Source organism: Macaca mulatta, chromosome 1, assembly GCF_049350105.2.
Source record: "Macaca mulatta isolate MMU2019108-1 chromosome 1, T2T-MMU8v2.0, whole genome shotgun sequence".
NCBI classification, from domain to species: Eukaryota; Metazoa; Chordata; class Mammalia; order Primates; family Cercopithecidae; genus Macaca; species Macaca mulatta.
This window is the reverse complement of record NC_133406.1, coordinates 136,811,081-136,828,557: the sequence shown is the minus strand read 5'-3', so window position 1 is coordinate 136,828,557 and position 17,477 is coordinate 136,811,081. Positions and strand designations below refer to the sequence as shown.

Genomic DNA, 17,477 nt, shown 5'->3' with positions numbered 1-17,477 from the left:
TTTCTAAATGCCTGTGACAGACATTTGCCCTCAGGTACACACCAACATTAAATTTTACAGCTATATATAATGTTTTATAGTTTGAGAATTGAGAATTGGTATATTCTTGTGGGGTCTAATTGGCATTCCCATTACCACTAGTAAGGTTAAACACCTTTCCATATGTTAATGGGCCATTCAGGTTTCCTTTTTGTAAAATCACCTGTTTATATTCTTTAAATATATTTGTCTATTAATTTGTTTATCTTTTTCAAATTTTTTGATAACAGCTGTATTTTCTGACACTTCAGCATTTGTCTGTAATTTAGTTTTTACCTGAGAGAAGATAATCCAGCATTGTCATGTTACAGAAAAACAACTACTTATGCCAATACCATTTATCAGCTGAAACATTTTCTCTAGGCATCTTCTGAAATGTATAGTACATTTTAATTTTTTGATTGACTAATGTATTTTCATGCTGCTGATAAAGACATACCTGATACTGGGAAGAAAAAGAGGTTCAACAGACTTACAGCTCCTCATAGCTGGGGAGTCCCCACAATCATAGCAGAAAGCAAGGAGGAGCAAGTCATATCTTACATGGATGGCAGCAGGCAAAGTGAGAGTGCTTGTGCAGGGAAATTCTTTTTTTTAAAATCATCAGATCTCATGAGACTTATTCACTATCACAAGAATAGCATGGGAAAAACTCACCTCCATGATTCCATTACCTCCCACCCGGTTCCTCCCACAAAATGTGGGAATTGTGGGAGTTACAATTCAAGATGAGATTTGGGTAAGGACACAGCCAAACCATATCAACTAATAAATACTTAAATGTATCGGGAGAACCCACTCCCGATGGTTGCATGGGTTCTTTTCTATTTCTTAAGTGACTCAGCTGGGTTGAGAAATAAAGGGAAAAAGCACGAGAGAGAGAAATTTAAAGCTGGGTGTCCAGGAGAGACATCACATGTCAGCAGGATCTGTGATGTTCCCCGAGCCACAAAACCAGCAAGTTTTTATTAGCAATTTTCAAAAGGGGAGGGAGTGCACAAATAGGGTGTAGGTCACAGAGATCACATACTTCACAAGGTAATAAAATATCACAAAGCAAATGGAGGCAGGGCAAGATCACAGGACCACTGGATGGGGCAAAATTAAAATTGTTAATGAAGTTTCGGGCACGCATTGTCATTGATAACATCTCATCAGGAAACAGAGTTTGAGAGCAGACAAGCTGTCTGACAAAAATTTATTAGGTGGAAATTTTCCTCGTCCTAATAAGCCTGGGAGCGCTACAGGAGACCAGGGCTTATTTCATCCCTTCGACTTCAACTGTAAAAGGTGGCCCGCCTTAAGGGGGCCGTCTATAAACATACTCTCAGGGCGCATTCTCTTTCTCAGGGATGTTCCTTGCTGAGAAAAAGAATTCAGCAATATTTCTCCTATTTGCTTTTGAAAGAGGAGAAATATGGCTCTGTTCTGTCTGGCTCACCAGCAGCCAGAAGTCTTATCTCTGGTGTTCCCTGAACATTGCTGTTATCCTGTTCTTTTTTTGAGATGCCCAGATTTCATATTTTCAAACACACATGCTATAAAAACAATTTGTGCAGTTAACACAATCATCACAGGGTCCTGAGGTGACATATATCCTCCTCAGCTTATGAAGAAGATGATGAGATTAAGAGATTAAAGTAAAGACAGGCATAGGAAATCACAAGGGTATTGATTGGGGAAGTGATAAGTGTCCATGAAATCTTCACAATTTATGTTCAGAGACTGCAGTAAATACAGGCGTAAGAAATTATAAAAGTATTAATTTGGGGAACTAATAAATGTCCATGAAATCTTCACAATTTATGTTCTTCTGCCATGGCTTCAGCCGGTACCTCTGTTCAGGGTCCCTGACTTCCCACAACATAAATGTATAGGTTTATATTAAGAAAAATAGCCTTCCAGGTTGCATACATTTTTTTAAAAAAATGTGCTATCCAAATGGATTCCAAATTATAAATGGAGTTAAGAAAGTATTTTAGAACAGGAATTTTTTTGGGTGCTATTTCTCTATCTTCTCTAGGTTCCATCTCAGAACAGCAGATACAAGCAAGTTATATCCCAGTAGAAAAGGCTGATTTCCCCTACAATAGTCAAAAGTTCACATAAATCCTGCCTCTGTTCACTTGTTATTTAAAGGAAGAGACTAAGTCTACAAATAACTATGTGTGAGATCCACACATTATCTAATCTATCAATAAATAACAAAATAATATTGACATTTTAACTTTCTGATCATTTTGCCTAGGAATCTTTAGACTCGTTTCCTAAAGTCATTATGCAAACTGCTGAATATGTAATCCCTGTTTGTCAGCAGTGTTTTTTATTTTCTTGATAATAACATTAATTTATTCACTGATACATGTTTTAAACATAAGTCAAATATTAATACATATTTCAACATTCAATGATCATTAATCTATTTGTAAGGTACTATGCTAATGCTTGGAGGATATAAAGATGAACATAGAAATTCTTGTCTTCAAGGAGCTTATTAATAATAATGACATTATATATACAATTATTTATAATAAAGTGTATTTATGATAACTTTTATAGCAGAGGTGAAAAGTATTACAATAACAAATGGAATGAAGACATGAATTCTACCTTGCGAAAAAAGAAAAGACTTTGATGATGGTTGTTTTAAGTTACCAAGTAATTGGATGGCTTATTACACAGTGACAGCAAAAACACTGAAAAATCTAGTGTTCAGTTTTGTTGTTGCTGTTTTTGTTTGTTTGCAGTATGGCAACAGAATAGAGGAGGCAGAGATGGTGTTGACTGACAATGAAGAATTTAACGAGAAAGTCGCATTTGAGCATCTGCAGAAAGTCAGGGAACTAAGCATGCAGATATCTGCAGGAAAAGCATCCCTGAACGAGAGAATGGCAAAGGCAAAGGTCTTAGTTATGGGTCTGAAGTGTTCAAGCACAGCCAGAATGTCAGTGTGTTTACAGTAGAGGGAAGGAAGAAGAGAAGAATAGATGAAGTCATAAAAATAATATACTGGAGGAGTCAGATCATGGAAATTTTCACAGATCAAAAGAACTTCAGCATTTACTCTAAGTGAGGGGAAAAGTTACTGCAGAGTTTTGAAGATTTAACAGAATCACTCTAGCTGCTGTGATAAAAATACATTGAAGAAGCAATATATTTTTAATCATGTTAGAATGGACTTTGCATGGTAAAAATTAATCCTAAATTATCAATACCTTTAACAGAAAAAAGTTATTTACTACTTTGATGCAAAGTTTGGTGGGAGTGAAGTGATTCTGCGGGGAGCTGTCATTGATGTGGTGAGTTAGTATTCTAGGCTATGTTTAGCTTGAGGTTCTACCACCTCAATATGTGGCCTACATGATCACTGTTTTCACATTCAATCTTTCATGCAATACTCTGGAATTGACACATTTCACTTTAATTAACACCCCATCTACCAAAATGAATCATAAAGTCCCAACTACCAACAAGAGAGTTGGGAAATGTAAAGGAATATATGAAATAATTGCTGAGTCTTACTGTGCTGTCCAGACAGCAAGGGCAAAAGTAGGAGACCAGTCATGAGGCTATGACAATATTCCATATAGATCATGGCTGCTTGGACAAGGATGGCAGAAATAGTGGGGGCAGTGAAAAATGGTCAAATTTTGAATACAATTTGAAGGTAAGATAAAGCGAATTTGCAGAATGTCAAGGCATGAGATATAAAAGATATAGAGGAGTCACAGGTAACTGAGATGGGAAAAACTGAAAGAAAATTTTTTAATACTATCAAGAGCTCAGTTTTAGGCCTCTTAGTTTTGAGAGGCTTATTACATAACATTGAGAAAATGTCAAGTAAGCAGTTCAATATATGGACTGGGAGTTTAGAGACGAGGTTCAGGCTAAAGATATGATTTGGTAGTCATCAATGTATGGTTCTTAAAGCCATAAAACTGAATGAGATGACCTGTCAAGTACAGGTAGGGCAAAAAGAGAAAGATTGAGCATGGGAAATTCCAACCTTTGGAAGTCAAGGAGATGAACAGCAATCAGCAAAAGAAACAAAGAGAGCGATCAGAATGATAGGAGAAAAACTTGGCAAGTATGATACTCAGTAAGCCAAATGAAGCGAGTTTGGTTTATTGGTTGTTTGTAGAGTGTTGTTTGTTTCTAGAGCAGAGTAAACAACTGTGTTTAGTGAGCAATGCTTATAGATCAAGAAGGATAAGATCTAAGAAATGACCACTGGATTTAGCAGTGTGTAGAGGTCACTGATGACCTCAAGAAGGGCAATTTCAGAAAAACAATTGGGATACAAATCTGACTGGAATACTCTAAAGAGAATATGGGAGAAGAAAATTGGAGACAATGAATATAAACCACCATTTCCAAGAGTTTTGCTATTAACAGAAAGAAATGAAATGGTAGTCAAAGAAGGAAGTGAAGAGAATTTTTAAAAATTATTTTATTTGCTTTTGGTTTTTTAAACAAAAGGTAAATAATCATATTTGTATATACTGATGAGAAAGGCTCAGTAAAGTACATGAAAAGCAGATTTACTTCCCAAGAGAGAGGTTAGCTTAACCAAGACTCACAGCTACTCAGGAGGCTGAGGCAGGAGAATGGAGTGAACCCGGGAGGCGGAGCTTGCAGTGAGCTGGGATCACACCACTGCACTCCAGCCTGGGCGACAGAGCAAGACTCCGTCTCAAAAAAAAAAAAAAAAAAAAAAGGGAAGGATTCAAGGTGACCAGAAATAGGAGAAAGCATGGAGTCAAAGATTTACTGGAGTAAAGCAGGAGAGAAAGTGAGCTTGAACAGTAGGAGAAGTGGTGCGTTTTGGAAATCAAGGGAAGATAGTGTCTCAACAAAGAAGTGGTCAGGTATGCCAAGCATTGCTGAAAAGCTAAAATGAGAACTGAAAAGGCCTACTGGATTTAGTAACTAGGAGGTAACTAGTGACCCTAATAAGAACTACCCTGTGGACTGATGGGATCAGAAGTCAGGTAGGAGCACACTTTGGAGTGCATGGGAGATGAAGAAATAGGAATAATTATGTCCCTCTCTTCAGAAGCTTGGCTGTGGAGGGTGAGGGGAATGCCTCTGGCAAGAAGCCAGGACAAATACTGGGATCAACCCTTCTCCCTACTGTGGTTCTCCAAAGCATGCCAGAGATAGGACCCTATCTTCATGTGGATAGGGTTTTCCTGTCTTCATGTGGAAAAATAGGGAGTTTTCCTGTCTTCATGTAGAAAAATAGGGAGTTTGGGGGGAAAAGGTAAGATGTAATAGGAAAGTGCAAATAGCCACGTGGTCAAGTGAGGAAAATTAGGGACACAAACCAAAGGAAGTAAAAAAGGTATTTCTGTCTGAGAAGGTATTTAGTGACATGGAGGAAGATGAAGATGAAAATGAATCCAAGAAAACCATCACATTAGAGGGGACCTCCATCAACACACAGAACCCCTGAGAACAAGAATGAGATAAAGAATCAACAATTGCTCAGTGAAGTCGGACACTCCCAAGCTCCAGTACTTTTCCCTCCTCCCATTCCCCAACATAGAAAAATTAAGGCCGAAAATGAATTAAATTCACGGTTCTCAAACTGTGCTAAGGTGCTCCAGCTACCCTTGCCACCTTATAGAGGTACTATGGGATATTTTAAATATTTGAGGGAAACATAGCAATACTCACTGTTTACCAGACACTACCTGAACTACCAGCTTGAGATGTTTCTCAATTTGAACATTAGATACTGTTTAATTCCTTTTAAGAATGTCATGTCTTTGAAAAGCTGGGTTTTCAGCTGCTGCTCTCATATAAAACATTTGGGAGGCCAAGGTGGGTGGATCATGAGACCATCCTGGCTAACACAGTGGTTTTCTTGGAAAACTGGAGTAGAATAGGAAATAAGGTGGCATCAAGGGGTGCTAGAAAAAACTGCTGAGACAATAAAGGCACCAATAACTGAAAAAGTTTGGGAACTTCTGGGCTAGACAAAGAGAAGGGAATGAGAAAGGTGCTTCTCAGATACGACCACACACACCTACACTCAGATACAGAAAAGATTAAAGTGTACTACATATTCCTGCAATCCTTTAGGTCAAGCCTGATATGAGGGGAGGGTAAGAGGAGACACCTTAACGGAGTTTGAACTTGACATCTCAAACCAACTGTACTGATAGTAACTGAAAGTGACTAGGAAATTATGACCTCTACCTGACATATTGTCATGGAAAGGATAGGGTAGATTTCATTTAGTACAACTAAAAGCAATTAAGTGGAGAGATAATAAAATTCTGTCATGTAACTATTCCACTCAGTCATGATACCTGAATTACAGTAGATAACGACCATTAAACTCTGATAGTCCCTGTAGTAATTCCTAACTGTAGGAGACAGTGGTAAATATAAAAGTGAATTCTTTCATGCATTCATTCATTGAATAGATATTTACAGAATGTTCATTATGTGTGGAACATTTTATTAAACATAAGAGTTACAGGGAGGATGTGAGGGTGATTTTGCTGTGGTACCTGTCACCAACTAATCCCAATAGTTGATTTGGCTTATCTGGCTAACTAGCTGGGTTCCCCTTCCTTCCTAACTGTCCCATATATGTCTCTTCCAAAGCTGCACACTCTGCTGAGGAGGATGACTTTCCCCCATAGAGGAGGATGATTCTTCCGTAAGGGCATATGCGTAGCAGTGCTCCCTTGCTAGAAGCTTCAAACAAGTCCTCAAAGAACACACAAAAAAAGTTGGTGAAGGACAGTGTTTAAAACAGCATGACCACTCCAATCGGTCTATACCACTACCCTATTTTTTCCAAAGCATTTATTATTCTCTGAAAGAACTTCATTTACATGTTTATTCTGTCTTAATTTTAGAAAGTAAGCATCGAGAGGGCAGGAATTGATTGTCTTGTTCTTCCTCGCCTCAACTTCTCAACATCTGCATGTCCCATGACGCTATTCTGGGCACTATTCTATCTATACTCTTTGTCATTCTTCGGATTTAAATAGGTTGATGCCATACCTAGTGGTGACCTTTCACAAGAATGCCAAACATACACATTCAACTTCCTACTTGAAACAGGGATACTGAATAGATACCTTAAACTTAATATATGTTCCTCTATTTCCAATGTCCCACTACAGTTTCTAACCTAGTTACACTTGGTCAATCTTCTCACATTCCGTAAATGGCATCATCATCTACAGATGGATAATATGGAGCTTAAGCCAAAAATCCAGAATTCATCCTTGCTTACTGTTCTTCGTCTGCAAGTTCCTATCAATTCTATTTCTAAAACATATGTCAATTCCAGTTCCTTTTCTACATGTCCACTTTCACCGAACTATTTCTGGCAGTGTTTTCTCCAGACTTTTACAGTAGTCCAACTGGCCTTTCCGCTTCTATTTTTCGCGTTGCAACCAGAGAAATTTTCATACCTAAACTTTGAGTCTCTCCCTTCAATATACACCTATTTAAATAATTTGTCAGTTTCTAAACGTTCTTCAAATAAATAGGGCTCCTAACAAACCTACAGCGTCTACATGGTCTGGCTCTGCCTATCTGGTATTTTGGTGTGTGGGGGGGGGAAGGTTCTTCTCATGTTTGTCTTCTAAGTTTTCATTAGTATCTGTCCCTCTCCTTCTCCCCAACCAATGCTGGATGACAGCACATCCTTGGTATACAGCTTACTGCTGTATCTCTAACATTTATTTAAGTGACAAAAAGAGCTGTAAGAGGAACTCTGGTTCTCCAGCCTGTAGCAGCTACATCTAGAATAAAACCTCTCTTTAGAATTCTCAACACCCTCTCTGTATGGGGTGAGGGGTGCATTTCTGACCCTCCGGGGATGATCTCTACCTCACTCCATTCAGAATCTAGGCAGAACGGTGGATTAGAATGTAGACCCCAAGTCAGAACACCAAGGGTCAAATCCTAGTTCTTCCATTTTATAGCTGTGTGACTTAACCTCTTTGTACATCAGTGTCCTCAGCTGTAAAATAAGGAGAAAAGTACCTACACCTACACCTACACACACACACTGTAATTTATTAGGCGACCTCTTCCTAGAGGATGCCATTTCTGTGAAATGAACCCTGGCGGGTGCCTATCCCTCGGCTAAATGCCTACCGATTCAAGAAAAAAGTCTCAACTTTTTGCCCTTTAAACTGAGTTCTCCTCCCCCATGGTGTCTAATAAGTTGACTGAAGAACTAGCTATCTTTAGATTTTACCATCTAAAGACTTTAAGAACATACCCGGTATTTCCACATCCCAAGTTGTCCTATTTGATATCCAGGCCAATTCACTTTCCCAAGGCCAGGGATTAACAGCCGCGCGGGCAGCTTCTGACAGCACTCGCCCCGCCCCGCCCCGCCCCGCCCCCAGCCCGCACATGCGCAGTCGTGAGTCCTCGTGTCCTTGAGCGTCCAGCTTCTTTTCCTCAAGTGGCTGGGGTTCCTGTTTCCTTCTTCGATTGACAACTTGTGGTACCTCGCACTTCTCTGGGCCAATTTTTGCTTGTAAGTCTTTCCGGAGCTACCTGGAATTTAAATCATTTTGCTTTACTGTCATTAGCACCGTGCCCTTCCCCAAGAGTCTCCGAAGGGTTGCGGCTTTTCCGTGGCGCAGTTCTCGCGAGAAGGTGACTTTCTGCTCGGTATTTCCTGGTTTCCAGAATCCTTAGCGCGAGGCGGAAAAAATATCCCAGCTTGTGTTGATGCTGCTATTTTGACTGAGACTTCTTCCCACGATTTCTGTTTTGCTTCTCCAAGGAAAATGGCAGCTCCCGAGCAGCCGCTTGCGATATCAAGGGGATGCACGAGCTCCTCCTCGCTTTCCCCGCCTCGGGGCGACCGAACCCTTCTGGTCAGGCACCTGCCGGCTGAGCTTACCGCTGAGGAGAAAGAGGACTTGCTGAAGTACTTCGGGGCGCAGTCCGTGCGCGTCCTGTCAGATAAGGGGCGACTGGTAAGGGCGCGCCCCGCCGGAGTCTCCCGGGAAGGCCTTTGGCAAGCGACCGGGGAGGGGGAGCGTTGACAGGAGTAAGGCGGAAACGAGTGGGGAAGATGCACTTGTGTAATGGGAGCTCCCCCATCCTACCTCTTTTGTATCAGAATATCTGCTCTGCGAAGTGGAGTTTTAATCGGCTTGAGTCTCTATTAGTCATAGCACTGCAGAAAAGGGCAATCGTGAACGACAAAGCAGAAGAATGGAAATTAGCTTAGTTATATTGAGTTTTCAGATCCATCCTGAGAGCCTCACAACTTTTTTGAATTTGGGGTTATTGCTTCTGGACTCAGCGTATTCTTACAAATGTGCATCAAGGGATTTTTAAAAGTCCTAGTTCATTTATAAGCCAATGTTAAATCGTTCATCAAAATAGAGAAGCTGCATTGGTGACTTGAGTAAATTAAATGCAGAATTTCAACTAGAAAAAGAGACTTTTCATAAAAATTTCCCGATGGCATCTTTTAGGGAACAATTTTTTAGGACTGTTAAAAATACCTACGTAGGAATTTACACAATTACTTTGTTTTGCTTTATATCCAAAGATGTTTTGATTTCTCTTCATTAAAATAGGAATAGCGATGGGGCAAGACATCAGTGGTTTAAAAGTTTCCCCAGGTGATTTTAATGTTAATGTGCAGCCCATGCTGAGAGTTACTGAATTATAAGAGAGGCCAATTCTGATCAGTTTAAGTGTCATTTATACCCTCAAATTCAAAAAAAAAAAAAAAATTATGGCTCAATTTAAGTACGTTAGGTCATCGTGGATCAGATTAGACAAAATTAGAATGTGCAATATAATTACTGAAGTAACTTTTAATAAGCATTGACCAGAGCTCTTCCTTAAGATAGTGTTTCTTTTACTGTTGACTTGTGTTTCTTTTCTGATGGTTTTTAAAATCTTTATAATTTACGTTTAAAAATATGCTTCTCCCATTGAACATTATTACAAAGATAAAGCACAAAGGAAATATGCACCTTGAAGAACGATTTATCTGTTGGTGAATGTTTTTAAACTGTGCATTGTTATGTATAGAGGAAAGTTTAAAATCTTTAGGTCTGTCATAAATAAAAGAAATAAATTTTTAATTGGTTAAAAGTGACCCTCTGTGTAGAAGAGGTCTTTAAACTTTTGGTCTTTTGAACTATTTGCATGTGTAAGACGTGTGTCTTTATATGATAGAGATTGCATAGCTTTCATCTCAAGTCTGCCTCAAAAAATGTTGAAAACCCCTGGACTGAAATTAGTGATCAGTTAAATGGTTTTGACTTTTCATACTTTCCCATGTATTATTAACATGTCACATTACTCCACTGGTAAAATGTCAGATTTCTTTATGAGAAACTGAAATTATATTGGAAGTAATTTGTACCTTAACTCTGTTTCAGAAACATACAGCTTTTGCCACATTCCCTAATGAAAAAGCAGCTATAAAGGTATGACTTTTTCTTGACTATTAAAGTTGTCAAAAGTATCCTCTTATCCAGTCTTGGTTCAGATAATGTTAAACTGTGGTTTTTAAGAAGCAAAAGCATTTGTATTGCAACAGTTTCCCCAACAGACTACATTTGATTTGTTAGTTGGCAGATATTGCCCAGTCCTTTAGTAGATTATCTGTAAACCAAAACTGCATATGTAATTAAAATAATTTCTAAATGATTTAGATTGATAAATATCTCTGTGACTGTTACAAGATAAGATGTTTCAAGTGTTAAAAGGAGAATATACATTTCTTTAAAATGCCAGGGAATCATTCACAAAGGAAGTGATCTTTTAGCTAGAAGTCTAATGATAATTGGATTTTTTCAACAGGAAACAAGGTGAGATGGGCCTTCGGGGCTTGGGGAACACCAAATAAAGCTGGAAGTCATTGCAAGTTATAAGTGGAGCAGGAGCTAAGGGTTGAGATGGAAGTGGGACTTGAAAAATAGATGGAGTCTGGGAGAGAGGTATTGAGTTTGGTTTAGTAGGTGTGCACTTGATACTTTTGAGCTGGCTCATAATATAATCAGGCCTGTGAAAGATATCTGGTATAGCTCGTATCATGGATGGATTGGATGCGCAGAATTATTACAGGTAGGAGACCAAATGGAAGGCTGTTATAATGGCCAAGGCAAGAATAACTATCTGAAGAAGACAATAAGAAGATAAAGGGGGAAGTAGATATATACTTAATAGAGATTGAGTTTGTAGGTTTTATAATATAGGGGTTGAGAGAGACGGGTTCAGGATATTTGGATTGAGGATTGAGTTATTTGGGTTGTTATATTAGCTGACATGAGGATCCAGAGAATTTTGCAAAAGTATATGATGAATTCACATGTCATCTGTTAACTTGGAGGGGTCCCTGGGCTACTTTTGTGGAAATATTTAAAAATATCAGTCTAGGCCGGGCGCGGTGGCTCAAGCCTGTAATCCCAGCACTTTGGGAGGCCGAGATGGGCGGATCACGAGGTCAGGAGATCGAGACCATCCTGGCTAACACGGTGAAACCCCGTCTCTATTAAGAAATACAAAAAAAACTAGCCGGGCGAGGTGGCGGGCGCCTGTAGTCCCAGCTACTTGGGAGGCTGAGGCCGGAGAATGGCGTGAACCCGGGAGGCGGAGCTTGCAGTGAGCTGAGATCCGGCCACTGCACTCCAGCCTGGGTGACAGAGCGAGACTCCGTCTCAAAAAAAAAAAAAAAAATCAGTCTAGAGCTGAGGCAAGGTGAAGAATGGAAAGATTCTTCAGCCATGTAAATAGATATGATTGCCCAAAGGATAATAAGCTAGGAGAGAAGAATGGGAAGGAGCAGTTAAAGTAGGAGAACTAGAAAGGAAATTATCACTGATGCAAAGCGAAGTGTGTTTTAAGAAGATGAAATCCTGTGATGATGCAAAATGAGGAATGAGCACCTCTATTAAAGTCTTTTTGCCATGAAACAATAGAAATGACCAAAATTTTCATTGGTAAAAGGAAGGGAAGCCTTAAATCACATTATGTCCATATACTGGACTGCAGCTGTCTGAGAATGATATCAAGTGGTAAGTGTTAATAGAGAATGATAGCCCAGATAGAGTACATGAATAAAGTTGTGAAACATTATCTATAATGTAACCTCAGATTTTTTGAAACTAATGGTATACATGTTAGCATATGCACAGGAAAAAAATATGACAGAACTATACACCAAAATGTTAAAAACATCTTTCTCTGAGAGTAGGATTACAGAGGGCTTTCATGTTATGTTAATATGTACTTTTATAATGATAGGTAATTTTTTTTTCAGAAAAAAAGTCTTTTTAAAAATATAGCATAATACATTATAAATAAAATATGGGAATGAAAAACACATTGTTTTAGGGTCAAAAATAACTTGGAGGAGAGCACATGGAGCCAGTCATTGTCTTTGGAAATGTTTGTAGTGAAAGGAAGCAGTAAGAGGTTAATGGCAGTATTGATAGGGCTTTTAGGCTAGTGAACATTTGGCCTTATTGGAAAGTGATAGATTAAGAAAACAAAGGGAGAAATGTTCAAGAATAGAGTAAGTAGCCAAGTTAGGTAGGAGGAGTTAACATTAAAAGTGAAAAGCTATAAATCTTTGAGAATAAGAACTTATGTGATACCCATTTTGAGAGGAAGAAAGTTGGAGTAAGTCAGGTTAGATGACCTTCATTTCATATAATCAAGCTTCACTGATAATGAAGAGGTCTAACATTCGTTTAGGGTCTTGAAAATTATTGAAACATTTTAAAACTAACTTTGTATGATGATATAAGGCAGGGATCCTCAAACCCCGGGACACGGACTGGTACCCAGACACAGCCTGGTACCCAGCCACTCCCTGTTAGAAGCTGGGCCGCACAGCAGGAGGTGACTAGCAGGCTGAGGAAACTTTATCTCTATTCACAGCCTGTCCCCATGGCTGCCTGAGCTCCACCTCCAATCAGATCAGCAGTGCCTTGGCCACTGTTGTGATCTGCACATGCAAGAGATCTAGGTTGCACTCTCAATGAGAATCTGACTAATGTCTTATGGTCCGAGGTGAATCAGTTTCATCTTGAAACTATCTCCCCACCCCCTACCCTGGCCTGTGGAAAAATTGTCTTACACAAAACCGGTCCCTGGTTAAGGCTTGTAGTTTCATGTGTTGCAAAATATTAAGTGCCTACTATGTGCTAGATGCTGTTTTAGGTTTTGGAATTATATGTGAACAAAAACAAAGATGATTATAGTTTGTAGTCTCAAAAGGGGAGACAGAAAATAACCTTTAGTATTTTAGAAGACGATAAATGCTATGGAAAAAGGACAAGTAGAGCAATAAGATCGGGAGTGCTAAGTGGGGAGAGGTCAGGCTGTAGTTAGGGTTATATTTGAACAACAATTTGAAGGATACGAAGGGAGTTAGCTAATGAAATTTCTGGGAGAAGTATGTTTGAATTAGAGGAACAGTTGGATCAGGGGCTCTAGGATGTGACCATGCCTGTCATGTTGTTCAAGGAAACCACTATGACTGGAGCATACATAGTGGGAGTGATCTGTGGGAGTAGGGGTGGGAGTGAGCATTGGATTTGAAGTCAGAGAAGTCATAGAATCTATATTATGTAGATTATAGTAAGGAATTTAGATTACTGTCAGTAAAATAGGGAGCCATTGGAACAAGGGGGTGACCTGATCTGACATATTTCAAAGGATTGCTTTCTCTGTTGTGACTAGACTGAAGGGAGGGTAGAAACAAGGAAATCCATTAAAATGTTGTGGTAATTCAGTCCAGAATTGATGGTTGCCTTGACCACAATGGTAGTGGTTAGCGGTGATTAGATTCTTTATATAGTTCGAAGATAGAAGCAAGGATTTCTTACTGTATTTATTCCAATAGGTTTTGGGGGAACAGGTGGTGTTTAGTTACATAAGTTCTTTAGTCATGATTTCTGAGATTTTGATGTACCTGTCACCTAAGCAATATACACTGTGCTCATTGTGAAGTCTTTTATCCCTCACCCCCACCCCCCACACTTTCCCCTGAGTCCCCAAAGTCCATTGTATCATTCTTATGCCTTTGGGTCCTCATAGCTTAGCTCCTGCTTAGGAGTGAGAACATACGATGTTTAGTTTTCCATTCCTGAGTTACTTCACTTAGAATAATGGTCTAATAATGGTCTCCCATTCCATCTAGGTTGCTACAAATGCCATTATTTTGTTCCTTTTTATAGCTGAGTAATATTCCATGTTTCATATTTATATCTATATCTATCTATATCTATATATATCTATATATGTCTATATATATCTATATACATATATCTATATATATATCTATATCTCACAACTTCTTTATCCACTCATTGATTGATGGACATTTGGGCTGGTTCCATATTTTTGCAGTTGCAAATTGTGCTGCTATAAACATGCATGTGCAACTATCTTTTTTGTATAATGACTTATTGTCCTCTGGGTAGATACTCAGTAGCTGGATCAAATGGTAGGTCTACTTTTAGTTCTTTAAGGAATCTCCACACTGTTTTTCATACTTACTGTACTAGTGTACATTCTCACCAGCAGTGTGGAAGTCCCTTTCACCACATTTCTGCCAACATCTATTATGTCTTGATTTTTTCATTATGACCATTATTGCAGGAGTAAGGAGGTATTTCTTCATGATTTTGATTTGCGTTTCCCTGATCATTAGTGATGCTGAGCATTTTTTCATGTTTGCCGGCCATTTGTATGTCTTATTTTGAGAATTGTTTATTCATGTCCTTAGTCCATGGGCTTGTTTTTTTTCTTGCTGATTCATTTGGATTCCTTGTAGATTCTGGATATTAGTCTTTTTTTGGATGTATAGATTGCAAATATTTTCTCCCACTCTGTGGGTTGTCTGTTTGTTGATTGTTTCTTTCGCTGTGCAGAAGCTTTTTAGTTTAATTAAGTTCCATCTGTTTATCTTTGTTTCTGTTGCATTTGCTTTTGGGTTCTTGGTCATGACGTCTTTGCCTAAGCCATGTCTAGAAGGGTTTTTCCGATGTTGTCTTCTAGAATTTTTGTGGTTTCAGGTCTTAGATTTAAGTCCTTGATCCATCTTGAGCTGATTTTTGTATAAGGTGAGAGATGAGAATCTAGTTTCATTCTTCTACATGCGGCTTGCCAATGATCCCAGCACCATTTGTTGAATAAGGTGTCTTTTCCCCACTTTATGTTTTTGTTTGCCTTGTGGAAGATCAGTTTCCTGTAAGTATTTGGGTTTATTTCTGGGTTCTCTATTCTGTTCCATTGGTCTATGTGCCTATTTTTATACCACTACCATGCTGTTTTGATGACTTTGGCCTTATGGTATAGGCAAACAGGATTTCTTAATGGCTTGGATATGGAATGTGGGAAAGAAACATTAAGGATGATTACAAGATTTTTCACCTGAATAACTGGAAGAATGGACTTGCCATCATCTGAAACAGAGATGGCTCCTGGTGGAGCACATTTTTGGCTGGGGGAGAGATTAAGCGGTTTAGCTCCTGAAATGTTGATTTTGAAACGTTTGTTAGAAACCTATGGGGCACTATCCATTATTTGAATATGTGTTTCTTGACTTCAGGACAGAAGTCTGCGCTGAAATTATAAATTAGTGAATCATTAGCATATAGATTTAAACTTCAGATGCTGGATTAAATCACCAAGATAATATGTTGAGATAGAGAGGAAGACCAGGACGAGAGCTCTGGAGCATTCCAACTTTAAGAATGTGAGAGAAGGCACAAGTCAAAGAGATGGAGGAGTAGAAACCAGTGAGCTAGGAAGAAAATTATAAGAACGTATGAAGTCTTGAAGCCAAGTGAATGACATGTATCAAGGAAGAAGTGATTAACTATGTTAAATGCAGTCAAGTGAAGACTAGGAGTTGATCATTAGCCTAACAATACAAAATTTGTTGTCTATGATAAGCAGTCTCATTAAACTTATTAAAGCATTAACCTGATTGAAATAGGTTTGAAACTGAATAGGCAGAGAGGAGTTGTAGATAGAGGGTTTATATAACGTCTACAGAGTTTTACTGCAAAACTAATAATGCAAATTTAGGATGGGAGAAATAGGAGCATGTTTTCATACTGATATCGATAATCCAATAGAGGACAGAAAATTAACAGTTTAAATAAGAGTACCCCCCACACCCCCCACCACACACATTTCCAGAGCATAGCTAAATAAAGACCCTTGAGTAGATGAGAGGATGGAATTTAGTATATAAGTCAGGCAGCTGGATTTAGATAGGAATGTGGATAGTTAATAGATTATAACAGATAGAACATAGAATTTTGGCATGCATATGCTGGTAGATGGGGAGTTATAGTGGAAATCTGATATTCTCATGTCATCACTTCAGTTGTCTCAAAATAGGAAACCAGGTGCTAGGCTAACGGAATGCAAGAAAAATATTGTGAGGTTAAGGAACAAGGAGAAAGTACAAAATATTCTCTTATAGATGGGACAAATAGACTACGATTGTAATAAGTAATTTTGTGGTATCATTAAAGGTCACCCTGCAATTTGTGGTGCTGTTATAAATTGAAAGTAAGGCCAGGGAAATTTGTTTGTTTGTTTTCTAGCCATTTTCAGCTGTCTGGGTATAAGCAGAGCTGGCATAAAGTGGAATTTAGCCAGATTTTTATTTTCCTCAGTTATAGGAAGTAGTCCTTTAATAAGTACTAAAGGCTTGATAGCCTGAATTTAAAAATAAATTAGGAAATAGTCAAGGAAATGTTTACAGCATTAGCAAAAAAAAAAAAAAAAAAGTATATGTAGGGACCAGCCCCACAGGGTCGGTGGGTTTTTCTCCCCATGTGTTTAGACGAGAGATTGTAGAAATAAAGACACAAGACAGAGATAAAAGACAGCTGGGCCCGGGGGACCACCACCACAAGACGCGGAGACCAATAGTGGCCCTGAATGCCAGGCTTTGCTGATATTTATCGGATACAAGACAAGGGGCAGGGTAAGGAGTGTGAGCCATCTCCAATGGTAGGTAAGGTCACGTGGATCACGTGTCCATTGGACAGGGGATCCTTCCCTGCCTGGCAGCCGAGGCAGAGAGAGAGAGAGAGAGAGAGAGAGCGCGCTTATGCCATTATTTCTGCATATCAGAGACTTTTAGTGCTTTCACTGATTTTGCTACTGCTATCCAAAAGGCAGAGCCAGGTGTACATGATGAAATATGAAAGTGGACTAGGAGCGTGACCACTGAAGCACAGCATCGCCGGGAGACAGGCCTTTGGATAACTGCGGGCAGACCTGACTGATGTCAGGCCCTCCACAAGAGGTGGAGGAGTAGAGTCTTCTCTAAACTCCCCCGGGGAAAGGGAGACTCCCTTTCCTGGTCCGCTAAGTAGCCGGTGTTTTTCCTTGGCACTGACACTACCACTAGACCACAGTCTGCTTGGCAACAGGCATCTTCCCAG

At 39.1% G+C, this 17,477-nt stretch overlaps 1 protein-coding gene and 2 long non-coding RNA genes across 26 annotated transcripts in view; 2 read left to right on the top strand and 1 right to left on the bottom strand.

Annotated features, from left to right (window-relative positions):
• LOC114671420 (uncharacterized) overlaps positions 1 to 8,448 on the bottom strand; it is a 167,849-nt gene extending 159,401 nt beyond the window's left edge. For 2 of the 3 annotated variants that reach the window (XR_013412547.1, XR_003721427.2), the window contains exon 1: positions 8,297 to 8,429. This is a non-coding gene — a long non-coding RNA (uncharacterized LOC114671420). Of the gene's footprint in view, positions 1 to 8,296 lie in introns of all 3 variants that reach the window. The other variant, XR_013412548.1, reaches the window with a different exon arrangement.
• The window catches only part of RNPC3 (RNA binding region (RNP1, RRM) containing 3), a 32,134-nt gene continuing 23,094 nt past the window's right edge, over positions 8,438 to 17,477 (top strand). For 14 of the 22 annotated variants that reach the window (XR_013412538.1, XR_013412541.1, XR_013412540.1 and 11 more), the window contains exons 1-3: positions 8,438 to 8,560; positions 8,813 to 9,008; positions 10,437 to 10,484. Coding sequence is in view for 11 of the 22 variants with exons in the window: in XM_077987566.1 (XP_077843692.1) it covers positions 8,817 to 9,008; positions 10,437 to 10,484 (240 nt within the window). In the remaining 11 variants the exon portion in view is untranslated. Of the gene's footprint in view, positions 9,009 to 10,436; positions 10,485 to 17,477 lie in introns of all 22 variants that reach the window. The other 8 variants (XR_013412542.1, XR_013412543.1, XR_013412536.1 and 5 more) reach the window with 3 other exon arrangements.
• LOC144338431 (uncharacterized) lies at positions 10,495 to 16,768 on the top strand. The gene is made up of 2 exons (XR_013412549.1): positions 10,495 to 11,583; positions 11,741 to 16,768. It is a non-coding gene; the product is annotated as an uncharacterized LOC144338431 (long non-coding RNA).